The sequence below is a fragment of the Protopterus annectens genome, chromosome 9.part0, assembly GCF_019279795.1.
Source record: "Protopterus annectens isolate FY-2018-M chromosome 9.part0, PAN1.0, whole genome shotgun sequence".
NCBI lineage: Eukaryota > Metazoa > Chordata > Ceratodontiformes > Protopteridae > Protopterus > Protopterus annectens.
Window position 1 is genome coordinate 1,595,600,517 of NC_056743.1, and position 19,082 is coordinate 1,595,619,598.

Here is a 19,082-nt window from a genome sequence, read left to right on the forward strand (position 1 = left end):
AATCATATATCGAAGCTGATCCGGCTGGGCGTCAACACCCCCCCTTTGTAACTGCATACTGGACTTTCTCATCGACATACCCCAAAAAGTATTTGTAGGAAATAACAGTTCAATCAGTATTACACTGAGCACTGGTGTCCCTCAGGGCTGCATCCTGAGTCCTCTGCTGTTCACCTTGTTGATGCATGACTGAATGGCCAAGCATGAATCCAACAAAATCATCAAGTTCGCGGATGATACCACTGTCGTAGGTCTTGTAAGAAATAGTGAGGAAACAGCCTACAGAGATGAAGTGAAGCATCTGATAGGCTGGTGCGACAACAACAATCTGGCCTTAAATGTAAGCAAGACCAAATAATTAATAGCGGACTTCAGGAGGACTCAGGAGATATATCAGGATCCTTTCAAATAACATCATAGTTTGGTATGGTGACTGCAAAGCATCTGACCACAAGGCTATCCTGAGGGTAGTGAGAGCAGCAGAAAAAGTCATTGGTTCCTCACACTCTCATCCATGGATGATCTGCATGAGACTCAGTGTGTGGGAAGGGCTAGGAAAATAATCAACGATCCCACTCACCCTGCCCATGGTATGTACTTCTGCCTTTCCAAGGGCAGGCAGTATTGCAGCTTACACTGCAAAACATCTAGACTGAACAGGAGCTTCTTCCCTCTATCCATAAGGCTACTGAACTTGAATGCCAGGCATGACAGCGAATAATTACATCAATATGCCACTTGCTGTGAAGTATCCACTGCAGTAATCACTCTGGCAAATTGCTTCAATAACTGGTACAGTTAGACTAATTCCTTATGCTATTACTTCCTAAATGTACAACAGTCAGGAGTGAGTCACCACACGATACATGGCAATATGATTATCAGACTATATCACACTATAACTGATGAAGTGCAACATAATAAGCAATCATAATGTGAAGTCATAGTCTTGCCATACCTACTAGTATAATATTGTCTGATGTCTTCCTGTCCAATTGTAGTAATTTATTGTGTTGTTAATATTTTAATTGTAACTGTATGTACATTAGTCTTACTGTCAAACTATGCATTCAATGTTATGACTCGCACGGAGATCAAAGCAATGCAGTTTCTTTCAGCTTGCACTGCTGTGTATATCTGATCGGCAATAAAGTTTACTTTGACTGTGAATTATGAATATACAGTTGTAGAGTTTGTCTGTGTGACATGCTCTTAATTTCAATTTAACATATACCGTTCCCTTTTTAATAACTATACTATATTCTCCTATCCTTACCCAAACTGGTCTATGATCTGAGAGATCTGCTATCTCAGCACCTACTTGTATTTCCTTCCATCTCTTGAGAATATATTACACAACTGACTTCAGTCTTGAAAATGTCTCTTTATATGTCATTTTCTATTTTTCCTACATTTAAATTACATCTCATCAAACTGCTCAACATCTTCACATCTTTTCTTGGTTACATTTTAAGTCATCCACCATCACTACTGAAATATTCAATAATACAAACAGTTTAATATTTTAAACAAACGTGCTCTGTCATATTAGTAATTTACTATCAATGTTATGCAATTTTTCTCATTCTCAAATCATATGCAACTACCCTTCTTGGATACCCATTCCTAAAAATGTCTACTGACAAAATAATTTCCCTTCCCTCCCCACCTCAGTTCTCTTTTCTTGAGAACTAAATATAGTATGCAGTAAACATATCACAACAATCATTAGTTTTTACAACATTCAACCACTATAAAACCTCATATTTCAATTGTAATACTATTTGCATTTAAAGTTAAAATTCCTGTATCATCCCTTTCCTTTTTATTTTGAAATGTCTGTATTTCCTGTTTTTAATTTTCTCTTACTTAAGTCTCTCTCCAATTAATTTCTTATCATGGATTTCTTTTTCTTCCCTTGTACCCATATCCCTCTTCTTCACTTTATACTGAAGTACACTTGTCATGCTCTTGTATGTGAAACTCAGTATCTTGAATTACTACGTAATTTCTATCTACTTCTTCAGTTAGTACTTTTTTATCATATTGTCACTGCCTGCTTCAAGTTTTTCAGTCACTTCTGTTATAACACATTCATCTACATTTCTTTCTGCTATGTTTTCTTCATCTTCTACCTTTCCCACTCCAGTACAGGACAATAAAACCAAAGTGTCTGACCTCCTTACATTTCCTACACAATGACTTACAGTTTTTGTAGTATGTCCCATCTCCCCATACTACCCACATATTTTTTAAGATAGTTACACAAAAATAACATGCTTTTGGTGGAGCCCAATAGGTAACAAAACCTATTTTCCCATTTATCAATACAGTATATACAATCTTTCACTTGTTAACATGCATTGTGACCCACATTTCCCACTCATGTCCACACATATTTCTATCACCACATTATTAATCATGCACTTTGCATACAGAAATAAAAAATGCTTTTAACTCATAGTCATTCAAGTCCTGAACTGTATAGTTAGCTTTCTTTCCAGTATTAATACCAATAAATATTTTTTCCATGGTAACACTACAATTAGTTTGTCAAATTCACAAATAAAATGTTACTTAAAAAAAAAAAACTTCCAAATGTTACTTTACATAAACTTTCAAGTCCTAAACATATGAATGTCCTTATGTCTTTAACAGTAAATCCTACCAGTAAATTAATCTTGTTCCTAATTTCATATATACTTATAACAGCATTAGCTTTCCTAATGAATCTAACCACTGGATGGATTCTTATTATCAATGATATACCTGTAAGGTTTTGGCCATTTTCATTCACCATTTATTTTCCTTGCTTTTGTTTGGCTCACTGTATCTACATATGTACATTTGTTACTACTGAACAAAAAGCACTGTTTTAAAGAAAAAACATTGAGGACCAACTAATCAATCGGCCTGGTATAACTCCAATTTCTCTTCAACTCCTGCAAGGATTTTCTGTGATTCCTCAGTTACTTGTTCCTGTAGAACATCATCTCACTCCAAGTAGCCTCTTCTCCTTCAGGCTGTTCATCCTTATCAATCATTTTCACTAATATGGTGCTGTTAAATCTCCATCCTGTATTTGTGTACAATCATCTTTTCAATCTCTTTTTCTGTCACAAACCTATCACCTGCTTCACTGACTCTACTAGTTTTACTCGTCTCCATCTTGGATTACCATATCTGTAGTAGCTGCTAGCAGCTCCAAAGAGTAGGGGGAAGTTCTCTGCTGCCCAAGCCAAATATCCACAGTCAGTATAAATGCAAACTTGGGTCTTCCCTGAAAAGAAGCTACTAGACTAGTGGGACTAATTTGGTTAACAAAGGACAAATACAAATAAAATAAGACCTCTGTGCTCTGGGAAAAAGGACAGGCTGTGGGTCATTTCTAAAAAGTGACAGAATCCAGTAACATGCAGGCATCCCACTTCAAATGATGGAAATAAGGAGCTTGTGCTAGGGAAAGATTACAAGACAATGCAGTGGAGCAGCTATCACAGCCTGACTATAAAACAGTTATTGTAGAAAGGTTCATAGCTGCAGACGTCAATAATCTCAAAAAAGGCACTGGAAAAACAGATGCCAAGAAAAAAATGGAAAATTTCATACTGAAGAGATCACAACTACACAGAAAGTTGAAGCAGTTACAGTAATACATAACACACATATCCCACCATAACAAGCAAAAGATATAGATATATTTTTCTTTTTGTACCCTGATGCTGCATTCCCTCATCCAACTGCTTCCACCTTTGGGAAGGGGAAGTGAATGGTGGCACTAGGGCAAATCCACCCCCTCCCCACTGATGGGCTGTCTATCAGACTGGGTAAACCAGAATGTGACTTTGTGGAAGGCAACACAAAGCTGAGCTGCAAGCAGTGCAATATATGCTGCATGAACTAAGCTTTTTTCCTTTAAGTCCTACCTCCTCAATGTCATGCAGGCTGATGTTACAAAAGTGAGAGTGCAACAGTTCCAGTACAAAGAAGCTCCACCTATGTCATGACTAGACACTCAATTGTCTGCCCGCTTACTGCTGCTATGGCTTCATTATGGCCCTCAGTTCCACTAATGGGGACTTGTAACCATAGCACCCCTGCAAGTCCCCCCTATAATATGTTTAGATATTCTGAATTTAACCAGTATAGATCATTTAAGATTAACATCAAGTTAGTGAATACCAAGTTTAAATGTCATCCAGGATTGTGATTTTATGGACAGTCTACATTACCATTACTTGTGACATAACATCTATCACACTGAACATCTTCATTAGCCAAATACAGACTGGGGTATTGATACCTCAGCCTCTCACTAAAAGGAACCTTATTTAGAAGTTATTCAATGCAACAGCTGTAACAATGTGTTTTATATAGCAGCTACAGGTAAATTCAGTTCAAGTAGTAGTAGCAAGCAGTGAATATCATATTGTCTCAGATAATTGAGCAGATTTACCTTTTGGAAATCCCAATCACGTCATTAAGTTTTTTCTATTCAAGGTCTTGATGTCTAGTATCATAAGTAAAATCTTTAAATATTTCACAGACAATAACTATGGGGAAATGTGCAAAACACTGAATGATTGCCATTGGGCCTTAATGCTCCTAAACCTGCAAGCATTTACTTCAATATCTATCATATATGCAATATTGCAATTAAATATATGAAAATCAAGGTTTAAAAAAGCAATCTGAACACCAGTAACAGACAAGTTCTATGGTGGAACAAAAACCCAAAGTTAATTCATAAAAAAGGGCGTTCTCAAAATTCAATGTTTTTTCCAACTATTTAATCTGAATTTGTGCACCAGTAGATCACTAACCACACCTGAAGTATTTCAGTATCAGCCCAGACAAAAGTAACACAGAAATTAACAGTACAAAGAAAAACAAAATAATGTACATCTTCATTTTACAATTTATGTACACAACAGATAAAACAGGGGATATACAAGTGTATGACAAACAGATGAATTATCCAAGCACTGAACACCTGTCACACACTGAAATCTGTTAGAATCAGAAACAGTAAAACAGTTGATACATCAAATCAGACATTACCGAACAAAAAAGAAATCTACTGTTTTTCTGCAGGCCCCCAACACCCCCTTCTAATTATATATACCAACTCCGAGATCACACTACAGTGGAGAAGAAGGGTAAATTCTCCAATCCACAGTGTACTTTGATCTCGCACAGCAGAAAAGCCAGTACACTTGATCAGCTGATTTTCGATCAGTTGTAATGGCTTTTTTGCAGTTTGACAAGCCAACATGTCAATGGGTTAAATAGAATCCACATACATGCATCTCTAACTATCTACAGACAGATAGATAGAAAGATAGAGATATATATCTATATCAATATGGGTGTACCTGATTAGTCGACAATCTGCTATCAACTAGACAGCTGTCGAGTACATATATAATACATATGAATAGTACTTGACTGAAAATGAAATGTTTTAAAAGAATTTGAAGGAAGACTAATTGACTGAAAGCCCAATTGACTGAAAACCCATTTGACTGATGCAAATTTCACTGAATCACAAATCATTGAAAATATTCAACATAAAAAAAAACACATGCTAGAAAATCCAGGAGTTCAGATGAATGTTCACACCAAGAAAAACAAATCCCAGTAACAAAACATATCAAAGGTGAGACCAAAACAAAGCCAAATAAATAGATCAAAAGACACTTTATTGTAGTAAGCGCATTCACTGTACTATAACATTGCTTCTTCAGGCTATAAAAAAACAATAAAAACAACATTTATATAAGTACAATTAAATAGGACATTCCAATAAAAACTTCACAGTCATTTAAAACACCAGCTTACATCACAATTAAATGAACAGCTTTTAAAGAAATAGTCAGTATAAGCTATCCAGAAGCAATAATTCAAAAACAAGTAACCAGCAAAAATAAAAAAAAACCTAACATTACAGACAAATAAAAGCATTACTGGACATAAAGATAATTTAGTACATAAAGATAATTTACTTAAAACACCTAGCAACTAAAATCAGTTTCAGGAGAACTTTTTTAAGTCCCTTGCCACAGTCCACCCCTTAACCTAATAATCCATTTACTTTCTGCTGTCACACTCCTATTCACCAGATCACCTCTTCGCTCACTGGGACTAATAAGCTGTATCACCATACATTTAAAAGAGTGTGAAGATCCATGAAGACAACATGCTTGGCCAAGGCATTAGTGCAGATATTATTTCTGATATTACAGACATGTTCCCTTAGCCTATCCTTAAGGCGCCCATCAGTTTTTCCAACAAAAAATGAGTGCACACCCTTAAACTAATACTTTGTTGAAGCACCTTTTGATTTAATTACAACATTCACTCTCTTTGGGTAGGAGTCTATCAGCAAGGCACATCTTGACTTGGCAATATTTGCACACTCAAAAGAGAAAACTTGCAGAGAAAACCAGTTTAATAAAAAGCAGAGCTTTCGGGCGTAACCCTTCTTCAATACTAATACATTCAAACACTAAACTCTAGAAGCTTAAATACAGGTCTAAAATCACATGACCAGCAACCAAATGAAATCATGTGACATGTGGTGAAACACATACATTTAAGTTTAGAGTGATTGATGCTCTATGTCCAAATGAAAGAGGTGGTGATGTCAACAACCGCCTTGAGCTCAAAGAATTTGAATGGATATTGAGATTAGCTGCCGACACTCATCCTGGTTTAAATAGCACTGTCAGTTTAAAACCTGTGTTAGTTAAGCTACGTAATATTGTAAAGTAAATATTTTATACTGTGTATCTACACATCTTTTAATATATTTATATGTATATGTCTTTAATTTTTAATTTGTTTTCTGTCACATGATTTCATTTGGCTGCTGGTCATGTGATTTTAGACCTGTATTTAAGCTTCTAGAGTTTAGTGTTTGAATGTATTAGTATTGAAGAAGGGTTACGCCCGAAAGCTCTGCTTTTTATTAAACTGGTTTTCTCTTTTGAGTTTGTGTTTTGCAGCTGGTTTTACTTGTAATATTTGCACACTCCTCCTTGCAAAAGCACTTCAAATCTTTCAGATTGCAAGGGCAACTCTTGTGCACAGCCCTCTTCAGGTCACCCCACAGATTTTCTACTGGATTTAATTCTGGGCTCTGGCTGAGCCAGTCCAAAACTTTAATTTTCTTCTGGTGAAGCCATTCTTTTGCTGATTTGGATGTATGCTTGGGGTCATTGTCATGTTGAAAGGTAAAATTCCTCTTCATCTTCAGCTTTCTAGCAGACGCCTGAAGGTTTTGGGCCAAAAGTGACTGGTATCTGGAACTGTTCATAATTCCTCCCACCTTGACTAAAGCCTCAATTCCAGCTGAAGAAAAGCAACCCCAAAGCATGGTACTACCACCACCATGCTTCACTGTGGGGATGGTCTGCTTTTGGTGATGCGAAGTGTTGTTTTTGCGCCAAACGTATCCCTTTTGGAATTGTGGCCAAAAAGTTCAACCTTGGTCTCATCAGACCATAACACATTTTCCCACATGCTTTTGGGAGACTCGATGTATTGATTTGCAAATTTTAGCTAGGCCTGGATGTTTTTCTGTGCAAGAAAAGGCTTCCATCTTGCAACCCTACCCCACAGCCCAGACATATGGAGAATATGGGAGATTGTCAAAAGTAGGACACAACCAGCACTTGCCAGAAATTCCTGCAGCTCCTTTAGTGTTGCTGTAGGTCTCTTGGCAGCCTCCCTGACCAGTTTTCGTCTCGTCTCTTCATCAATTTTGGAGGGACGCCCAGTTTTTTGCAACATCACTGCTGTCACATATTTTCTCCACTTTTTGATGACTGTCTTCACTGTGTTCCATGGTATATCCAATGTTGTGGAAATTTTTTTGTACCCTTCTCCTGACTGATATCGTTCAACAATGAGATCCCTTTAATGCTTTGTAAGCTCTCTGCAAACCATGGCTTTTGCTGTAGCAGGCAAATGAGTACATGTCAGGAAAATCCTACTAGGATAGCTGAACTTTATTTGGGGTTAATTAGAGTCTCTTTAACTAGCAGGTGTATACCCAAAAAGACTGAATGCTGTAATTACTCAAAAGGATCAAAAATCACAAAACACGGAATCAAAAATCAAGTATTCTCAGGGCAAGTGAATACTTGTCCAATGGAGGGATTATGCAGTTTCTCCACTGTAGTGCACTCCCGGAATTGGTATATATAGCTGGGGGGTGGGGGGGGCATAGCTTCCTACCTAGGCGTGTTTTAGGTGGTGCACTGTTACTTACTGCTGTTTTGGTCAAGTATTCACTTGTCCTGTGAATACTTACCTAATTCATGATTCGATCGGTACACTGGCTTTTCAGGAAATAAAGCAGACCCATATATATATATATATATATATATATATATATATATATATATATATATATATATATATACACACACACACACACACACACATATATATATATATATATACAGTGGATATAAAAAGTGTGCACACCCCTGTTAAAAATGCCAGGTTTTTGTGATATAAAAAAATGAGACCACATTAATTCATTTCGAACCTTTCCCACCTTTAATGTGACCTATAACCTGTACAATTCAATTTAAAAACAAATCTGTTACGGTAAAAAATATAAAAAATAAAAAATGTACAATACGCTGGTTGCATAAATAAATATGGGACAACAGTGATGTTGCAAAAAACTGGACGTCCCACCAAAACTGATGAAAAGATGAGATGAAAACTGGTCAGGGAGGCTGCCAAGAGACCTACAGCAACTCTGAAGGAGTTGCAGGAATTTTTGGCAAGTATTGGTTGTGTACTGCATCTGACAACAATCTCTCATATTCTTCATATGTCTGGACTATGGGGTAGGGTTACAAGAGGTGAAGCCTTTTCTTATACAGAAAAACATCCAGGCCCAGCTAAAACTTGCAAAACAACACATCAAGACTCCCAAAAGTATATGGGAAAATATGTTATGGTCTGATGAGACCAAGGTTGAACTTTTTGGCCACAATTCCAAAAGGTACGTTTGGTGCAAAGACAACACTTTGCATCACCAAAAGAACACCATCCCCATGGTGAAGCATGTTGGTGGCAGCATCGTTTTTGGGGTTGCTTTTCTTCAGGTGGAACTGGGGCTTTAGTCAGGGTAGAGAGAATTATGAACAGTTCCAAATAGCAGTCACTTTTGGCCCAAAACCTACAGGCGTCTGCTAGAATGATGAAGAGGAATTTCACCTTTCAACATGACAATGACCCCAAGCATACATTTAAATGAACAAAAGAATGGCTTCACCAGAAGAAAAATGAAGTTTTGGAATGGCCCAGCCAGAGCCCAAACCTAAATCCAATAGAAAATCTGTGGGGGTGACCTGAAGAGGGCTGTGCACAAGAGATGCCCTCGCAATCTGACAGACTTGGAGTGCTTTTGCAAGGAAGAGTGGGTAAATATTGCCAAGTCAAGATGTGCCATGCTGATAGACTCCTACCCAAGAAGACTGAATGTTGTAATTAAATCAAAAGGTGCTTCAACAAAGTATAAGTTGATAGGTGTGCACACTTATGCAACCAGCTTTTTTATTTTTCATATTTTTTCCCCTAACAAATTTGTTTTTCAACTGAATTGTACAGGTTATAGGTCACACTAAAGGTGGGAAAAGTTTTGAAATGATTTATTGTGGTCTCATTTTTTTATATCCAAAAACCTGGCATTTTAACAGGGATGTGTACACTTTTTATATCTACTGTATATGTAAAGCGCAACTGATAACAACTGGCTCTCAGCCGGAAGCGTAAGTGTCTCCTTGATGCCCTGCCCATTTTGATATGGTAGTATGCATCTTGGAGGTCTATGGAGCACATCCAAATGTCTTTCCCTAACAACGGGAGTATCGACTGTAAGGTGACCATTCGGAACTTGGACTTCTGTACAGATTCGTTCAATTTGCTGAGATCCAAGATGGGTCTCAAGTCCCCTGTTCTTTTTGTCACCAAAAAGAATCTGGAGTAAGTCCCTAATCCTACTTGGTCTGCGGGGACAGGTTGGATGACTTTCTTTACGAGCAACTTTTGGATTTCTAGAGTTGCTGAATCCCTGTGATTGGGTGGCACATCTGGGATTCGTCTGGTCTGAGAGGGTGGAGAAGTGAAGGGAATATGGTAACCTCTGGTAATTATCTTTAATACCCACTTGTCTTGACTGATATCGTGCCAGGCTTCTGGGTATAAAGAAATACAACCCCCGACTGGCTCCAGAGATGTACAGTAGGGCCTTCTTTCAGGAGTGCTGATAGGGATGACCACGAAAGGAATCATGGTCTCCCTGGCTCTTCGAGTCTCCTCTACCCCTAAGGCAGCGTCTACCATTATTTTTTCCTCCTCTGCCTCTGGAAAAGGAATCACCTTGTGCGTCCTGAAAAAACCTCTGTGACTTTTTGCACCACATTTTGCCACCCTTCTGCCCTTTGAGATAGGGTCTAGAAGGAACGGAAAAACAGACTCCCACAGCAGACAGTGTTTTTCCTTCCTGCTCACACCTGGTGAGTGTGTCCTTTACCTTGGTTCCAAACAATGAGGATCTGTCAAAAGGGGTGTTGGTAAACGTAGACTTAAAGGCCTCTGCAAAGTTACACAAACGCATCCAGGAGTGTCTCCTAAGAGAGACTCCTGAACCCGCTGCCCTACTCGCTCCATCAGCTGTGTAAGATATCAGCCTCATGGAGCAGTTCACAACAGAATTTAGGATAGACATCTGTGCGTTAACCTTCTGAGATACCAACATCAGCTACATTATCCTGCAGAGTATCTCCCAGCTCTTTTAGGAGATCTCCCTGGAGCCTTATAAAATGAGACAGGTAGTTCAGCGATCTAAGTGTAAAAGCCACTTAAGAAAAGACACGCTTCCCGTACCTATCCATCATTCGAGACTCCTTGTTCGGTGGATGGACAGTGGAGGAAGTTTCGGCAAGTTCCTTTTTGGTGGCTGCTGCCACCACCATGGCATCTACTGAAACGCCCTTAGTAAGAAAGTGTTTGTCCTAGGGTGCTGACAAAAATGTATTTGGTCTTCTAGGAACCGGTTACACATAATCAGGAGAATCCCACACCTTTTGACTCACTAGATCCAGTAGCTCGTCAAAAGGTGGAGACACCCAAGAGGTGGAGGGTCAATTCCTGAAAGCCTTCAGGTACACTGACTCCTCATCAGAAGGGGCTGTGGTGGGCCAGCCACTTCCCTGTTTCAGGATCTCAAGGATATCTGCGAATGAGATATCATCAGAGGACAACTTGGGGGACCATTCTGACTCCTCAAGGTCAACGTCTGATGTAATAGACTCATCAGGGGAGTCGACATGTTTCCTCTTACAAGTTTTCTTCCTAGGTGTTTCCTCAGAAAGGTATTCTGGGGAGACCTCAGAAGACTGGGGACCACTCATGGAGGTTTCCTGTGGCTGCGAATCTCTGCTGTGTTGGGAGAGAGAGGGAGCTGAAACTGAAGCTTTAGGGGGAAGAGTGTCGGTACCTGTGATTGAAACTGAAGACCTGGACAGCACAATCCTCATTAACTCAGAGGCCGATCCTCCCAACTCCGAGGATGCCTTCCACTCTGAAGATGCAGAGGCAGTCCTAGGCGCAGAGGAGATGGGCTCCGAGGCAGATATGGGGTTCAAGCTCACTCGTGCCGAAACACCTACAGGTAGGTTCAGAACCGAAGTTCGATTCGAAGCATCCCCCTCGGGCCCGGCCCGACGGGAGAACTGAGGATTCTAGACCCCACAGATGGCATCGAAAAGGTTTGAGCGGATATCAGAACGAGAGACCAACTGAGGTAGCTGGAATCTACCTTTCCACAACCCGAGGCACCGACAACTCTGGCTCCAAAGGCTCAGAGAAGCTCGGAGGAGGAACATCGACAGGGTGTGAGGACACATTAGGTTCCAGAGCCGAATGGAACGGAGCCGAAAGTAAATTTGCCAGCGCCGAAGTCTGAAGCAGTCTACACACCACTCTCTCGATGTCCTCATCAGAAAGGCTCCTAGAGGACCTGGAAGATAAGAGTGGGGGACCTAGATCGCTGGAATATAGGTGACCTAAGAGTCGGGGAAACTGGTCAGAGTTCAGCTGACCAGCTCCAAGATGCAGAATCAGTTATCAGCTCCAAAGCTCCTGGAGCCAAAACTGATGGATCCACAATGGAAACCTCTGTTGGCACCGAGACCAGTGGAGCCGAAGAGGATGTAGTCACTTTGGTAACTTTGTCTGATGGCTCCGATGACACAGAATGGGTGGGAGACCGCCTTTTTGTAGCTTTTGGTTTGTCTTTCTTGGAAGAGGAAGGAGATTTAGAGCTGAAGGATGAAGGTGTCAATTCCTCCTTAAAGGAATATTTCAGTAGTCTTTTCAAAATAAGTTTGTTCTTCCTCTCCTGAAGAGCACGGGGACTAAATGCATGACAAAACAGGTAAGACTCTTAGAGGTGAATAGCCCCCAAACAATACACACACAAATTGTGCCAATCCGTTAAGGACATTTTCTGGGCACATTTAGTACACTTTTTGAAGCCCGAAGGCTTGTGGTCCTTAGTATCTTTGGTCATATTGCAATAACCAGTAAGACAAAGCAGAACAACTTTATTCAAGCAGACAGAACAGCACTGTACAGACAAATAGGCAGACAGAGGACTAAGTCCTCTAACTTAAATGGGCCTAGCCCTAAGAGGAGAAAAAGGAGATAAACCGAGGATTAGGCCTTCTAATTTAAATGGGCCTAGCCCAGGGAGAGACAAACAAAAGAACCGAGGACTAGGTAATATAATTTAAATGGGCCTAGCCCAGGAAGAGACAAAAAACAGAACAGAGGACTAGGTCCTCTAACTTAAATGGGCCAAGCCCAAAGGGAAGGAAAAAATAACAGAAACAAGCAGCACAAGAGAAGAGATGCGGGGATACAATAGGCCAACGGAAGAATGGCCAATCAACGTACAAACAGTACACACAGTAACGAAGCAGCAAAATAGTCTAAACAGACACGGACTGCAAAAAACACACTAAACTATCAAACAAATTGGTTATAGCCAACAATAAACTAGTCAAAGATACTGAAAATGTTCACTTAGCCACAGCCAAGAAGAATCACGCCTGAGCTGAATGAGCGGCAAACGAGATCTGAGTTGCGTTAGTGATGCATCATGGGATACCTCCTAGCCACGAGCCAACCAGAAGTTTTCGAGCTAGAGTATGGCCGAGTCGGAGCCGAGGTACGGCTCCGATCCCAAGAGTAAGAATGAAGGTGAGATAGAACTACACAACATTCTTAATTACACTAGTCTCTCTTCAAGCATAACCTCGACCAAAGAATGAGAAACAGGAAATTCACCATTAGTATGGCACACCTCTGGGTGACTGTTTATATTAGGATACACCACTTTACTTTGCACAGTTGGAGGTGGAGCCTACTTACTAGACGTCTGATGGAGTTGTCAGTTAAGTGTTTTGCATGTTTCTAAATTGCTGTTCCAATTACGTAAATTTTTAAACATTAAACAGCTTAAGATTACAATATAAAACTGTAATGTCGGGCACTGTAAACATAATGTCAGTAAAAGATGCTTTGCACATCCAGCAAAGGGGCTACCCCATCTACAGTTCTATGTGCCTTATAGGTGTTTACTAGGCTAATGACCGCAAGGGCCTTTTTAAGCCTTACCATGCATCTCAAACCTCTAATAAGTTTTGATACCCTTGATAAGTGTAAGCAGGGGCTTGGGAGGTGACATATTTACAGGCAAGGGCCTGGGAGATGCACCATTTACAGGCTGCATGTGACCATAAGAAACATAGCTGCCAAACCAGGGATGAATTTCCTGTACCCCATCCAACTGTCCAAGTTATGCTTGAATTGGTTTAGGGAGGAACTCTGCTTCACATGGATGGGGAGCCTGTTCCAAAGAAGGGTTAGTGTCTGGGATACATACCTGTCTCTCCAGCAGGTCCTATTTATATCACAGGTAAGGTTTAAGTTTTTAGAACAGGTAATTCTGGTGCTGTTTGTTTAAGGATATGCAGGAGGTCCATCAGAGTGGAGTCTGAAAATGATTGTATGTCAGGCATAGATCTCCCCCTCAACAGCCTGTAGGAGACAATATACAGGAATAGGGCCTTGAGGTGCTCTGCATAGAACATCTTACTTTCACTTTGCATTCTTTTAGTGAGTAACCTCTGTGGACATCCCAATTGTTGGATATGCCTTGTCAGTTACATACCAAAGGGAGCAATGTACTCCATGATAGATCTGATGAATGCCGAATACAGTGGCACAATGACCTCCTTGGACCTAGATGCCATAGCGTTGTTTATACGTTACACAACATAGAACGATTTCCTCACTACTGTAGAGATGTGATGGTCAAAGGCTAGATTACTGTCCTGCCAAGTCCCTAACTACTGACTCAACTCTTAAGAGGTATGTTGTCAATATAATAGTTACCAGGGGTGGCTAACTTACTGACGGATACTATTACAGATTTCTTGGCATTTAATTCTAGCCCATGGATCTGGCCATCAGTTGTTTGTCTGTGCCAGGCCTTCCTGAAGAGTATTTGTGTTGGTGGGTGATTCAATGACAGCTCCTAATTTGCAATCATCTGCAAATTTTGTCAGCCAGAGGCCAGTGACATCAGCCTTCACTTCAGAGAAGTAACTGCCAAAAAGGAGCAGTCAAAGGACCAATCCCTGAGAGACTCCACTCGTGACTGTCCTCTTTGTAGAAGTGGACTTCCCAATTCTAACTTCCTGGGTCCTGTCTGTTGAGTCAGCTGACTATCCACCGGGTGACATAAGGGTTTCTACCTAAGCTCTTAATTTTGTCAACAATGCCTGAGTGGAAGATTGTTTCAAATGCCTTGGTCAGGTCAAGGTAGGCAGTGTGAACCATTCTGCCCTCATCCATTGCTTTTGTGACCTTATCAAAGTAGTCCACCTGGTTGAATAGGCATGACCTGCACTTGATGAAACTAAATTTGGTTGGGTCCAGTGTCTGGAGATTTCCTATGTCATTATTGATCATTTCCATGGATTTGCATACTAGACTAATGAGAATTATGGGTCTGTAGTTTCCAGGGTCTGTATATGGCCCACCTTTGTAAAGATGGATGACTGTTGCTGTTCTCCATTCATGAGGCACAAAGCCTGTTTGGAGGCTACAGTTAAATAACAATTCCAGACAGCCTGATTGGTCATGTTTCATGTTATTTAGAAGTCATCCTGGGATACAGTCTGGGCCCACTGATGCAGTGTTCTTGGCCTTAGGCAGAACATTGAAGAATTGTTCCCTAGTGACAGCAGGGGGAGTTATATTTAACAGTATTTCCTGAGGGAAGGTTGATGGGGGAGAGGGATAAAGTTGCAGCTTAATTTGTCGGCCAGTAGGTTTGCTATATCTTCTGGCTCAGTATAGGTGGCTCCACTTACAATGAGCTCTGCATAGAACTGTGCACTACCTTTGAGGTTGCAAACATAGCTAAAGAATGCCTTGAGGCTATCCTTGGCCTGGAAGGCCAAATTTACCTCAACTTTGGCTTTAGTAGACTTTATTTGTCCTCTTGAGTCGTTTGTTGAATTTGATGAGAGTGTTTTTATCCTGCTGGGTACTGTACCGCTTAAGTTTTACTATGATTTTCTTCCTTCTGTTACATAGCGTACTGATGTTGTGATTCCACCAGGGTGGTTTGTTTTTTGAGTTAGTTCTGTACTTTTTCCTGGTGGGAACAGCTGCCACTATGCAGCTATTAACATGCTCATATAGGGTTTCAGTGAACAGTTCTGAGTAGGCAGCAGTGTCCTCAGGGTTATGGGGGCATGAAATTTTGCCAGGTTATCACTTAATAGTAGAAGGTAAGCCTTAAGAGTAGTTCCTGAATATTCCAGGGTTAGCTGAGGTTCCAGGTTTTATTTTTACTTCAAAGGATACCATTTTATGGTGTGACCTTACCAGAGAAGACATTACATAGAGGGTGTGCAGCACTCTCCCATATTAGTGAGGGCCAGATCCAGTATAGTTGCACCCCTTGGTGGTGTGTTGACAATCTAGTCTGAGGAGTTTATCGTTACAAAATCCAGGCATCTCTGTGCCTGTAAATTTGGTGTAGTATGATTCCCACTTAATAGTTGGGTAACTAAATTCACACGAGTATGGTATTGCGTTGCATGCTGAGTGTGTCCAATAAGTTTAAATACATGGCAAGTGTAGACTGGTGACTGTATAGGATTTTGCCTATGGCGATTTGAACGTGGAAAAGCTGAAGTGCATCATCCAGTCTTGAGGTATACTTATTTTTGATGTAAATCAATACACCTCCACCTTTAGCCCCTGTCTGTGTAGTAGCTGGTCTAAATGTGTGGAAGGCATTACAACCTTGCATTGTTGATGTACTCTCAGTGTGGCTTTAAACCATGTCTCAGTGACCGCACAGATGCAAGCATTCTCTAGGGTGAAGAGAGCTTCTAGGGAGTAGAATTTTTTATTTAGAGTCCAGCATTGAGCAGTAACACCTTTAGATTTTCTTGGTTCTGATTTGCTATGTCGAAAGCTCTTTCAGTTTGCCATTGCCCAAAAAAGGCACTCTGGGAAGGACAGTGTTTTAGCTAATACTCGACAGCCTAGACAGGAGAGGTGTAGACCATCCCTGGAAAAGCAGCGTGGTCTGTTGATCATCTTCTTTCATGCTGACAAATATTGTGCCCCCTTTAGAATGGCTGCACCCCCTCAAAATGACTTTCTTCCAGGAGGGGGGAAAAAACAAAGTTTTGCAGTCCTTTTGGAGGGTGCGGGGGCATAAGCCCCCAGATGGGCATTGCAATGTTTGTTTTTCTAAATGTAATTTTCTTAAGAACAACTTAAAAATTGGTCTGACAGCATAAAAGTGCTTCCACATCACACCAGGGGCGGGGTTTGCTACTGCTTATTCACGTGTGTCTTAATATAAACAATCACCCCTACATCTCTAATGGACAGGGGCAGCCTGTAAGTGTTTTGACTTCCCAAGCCCTTGCCTACATGTACCCATTAAAAGAACCTTTAAAGCACTGAAAGTTGTTGGATACATTTCGGATGCATGGCTAGGCTTAGAAAGGCACCTTTGAGGATTATCCTAGTATCCACCTATGAATCTATGACCCCAAAAATTGATTAAACATCCCCACTTTTTTAATTTTCAGTCTGGATACAATTTTATGTTTTTTTAGATATGAACGACGCACCTACCTGCATCAGCAATAATCCAACAATGAATGCACTGCCTTGGCAATATCCAACCTCCCGATCAACAAGAGAGTAAGCCTGTGGAAACATAAGTAGCTCTGTTAAAGAGTACCCATCATGGAAAAATGATGGCTTTGGAGAACAAGTCTTTTTTCTATAAATCCTCTTCCTCAACTCACACTACTTTCAGTATAAAGTCACTATACCACTAGACCTTCATGAGGCATAGTATTCTTACCACTAGGAGTTCTTTCTGTTGTTTTGAAACCACTAAAAATTCTCAGCACTCATGTCTACACAGTCATGTTACTATGACCCATGGCAAAATACCCTGCAGTTCAGTTACAAAACATATTAACTTCCCTAACCCCCTATTTCTTCATCCCACTTTAGGCTGAAGACTTTGTTTTAATTAAGCAAATACTTAATGAAAAGATTTACTACAATGCAGACCTTCATATGTAAATTATGTACCTTCTGACCCTGAATAGAGGTACAAAGTCATAAAAGAGCTGAGCTCAAAATGACACAGAAAGTAGGCAAAACAAGATCTACTTCAACTGTCCATCTTAAAGACTCATGGATACAATAAGGACTCAAGTATGAGTACTACCTTAGTTTTTGAGAACATCTGAAGTGAGTACTGACCACAGTAACAAATTCCTCAAGCAGGTCATCAGTCTTTTTAGGGGGAAGCAAACAAGTGATGCAAGAAAGTACATAGGAGACACCCTGAAAGGAAGCCTTGTCAAATGATACTTAGCATCTGGAGTGTAGATGTACTACCTTTTAAAATGTAAAATTAAGAAGGATTACCAATGCCCACTGCAGACATACTCTTGAAAAGGGCACTAAAAGTGGTAGTCTCACTAAGAGAGACCCAGCCTCCTATACTGGAAATATGTCAGAGGCCAGAACACAATACAGTTAGTCAACCATTTAGAAGACCATCAAGAAAAAGTAAAGAATAGTTGGGTAAAATCTTGCCATAACCACAGATGTCCCTTTCTTCTATGATGCAGTATTCTTTACATATGGGTTGTATTCCGCACATCAACCCGACGTCTGTCCTGTATACAAAAGCTTATAGCCACTGTCAGTACATGGGTATCGCACATAGGTACTGACAATCTCAGCCATAAAAGGGATGTCCGCACGTACCATCCTCAAAACTTTTTTGCTGGTACTCGGAAAGGTCGACTCCTACATACGGTGTACTATTGGATTCCTTCCCTCCGTTTCCAGCTTCAGATATGTATCCCATTGGGGATTTACTTTTTTGCTACGGCTGTTTGCCATTTTCCTGCTATCCAGGAAGGGCAAGTGTAGATGTGGAAGACAGATTCCACATAAAGATAGTCACGAGCTTTGTCTGTTTTGTTTGAGGCCTAGTCACAATCACCGTTCCTGTTCCATTTGCCAGGCCTTTGTACCCAAGACTTTGCATAGCCATCTTTCAGGCTTAAAACTTTATCGTGAAAATCAGAGACTCAAACATCTGGCTAGGGGCGAGATGGAGGGTTCTGGGGGTCCTTCGGTTGAGCTGAGTCTGAACAGAAAGGTAAGCAAGCTAAGACCTGAATCCTCTTCTGCTGTACCTGTCTCCTCCAACGTTCCCCTTAAGGTCAGAGACGAACCGGTAGTATGATTGGAGGTTGGGTCTGCTTCTTCTGCGTGTACCTATGGGGAAGCCGTCAAGAGTGTGGATCCTAGCCTTTTATGGCTGATGTTGTAAGTACCTACAGGTGATATCCCACATACTAGCAGTGACTATCAGCTTTTGAAAACAGGCCAGACATCGGGTTGATGGGCACAATACAACC

At 40.5% G+C, this 19,082-nt stretch overlaps 1 protein-coding gene across 7 annotated transcripts in view; it reads right to left on the minus strand.

Moving 5' to 3' along the window:
* EVI5L (ecotropic viral integration site 5 like) overlaps positions 1–19,082 on the minus strand; it is a 2,636,797-nt gene that overhangs the window by 2,002,173 nt on the left and 615,542 nt on the right. For 6 of the 7 annotated variants that reach the window (XM_044084538.1, XM_044084535.1, XM_044084536.1 and 3 more), the window contains one exon: positions 17,263–17,337. The exons of the other annotated variant lie outside the window; for it this stretch is intronic. In XM_044084538.1, coding sequence (XP_043940473.1) covers positions 17,263–17,337 — 75 coding nt within the window. The remainder of the gene's footprint in view (positions 1–17,262; positions 17,338–19,082) is intronic. 7 annotated transcript variants of the gene reach the window in all.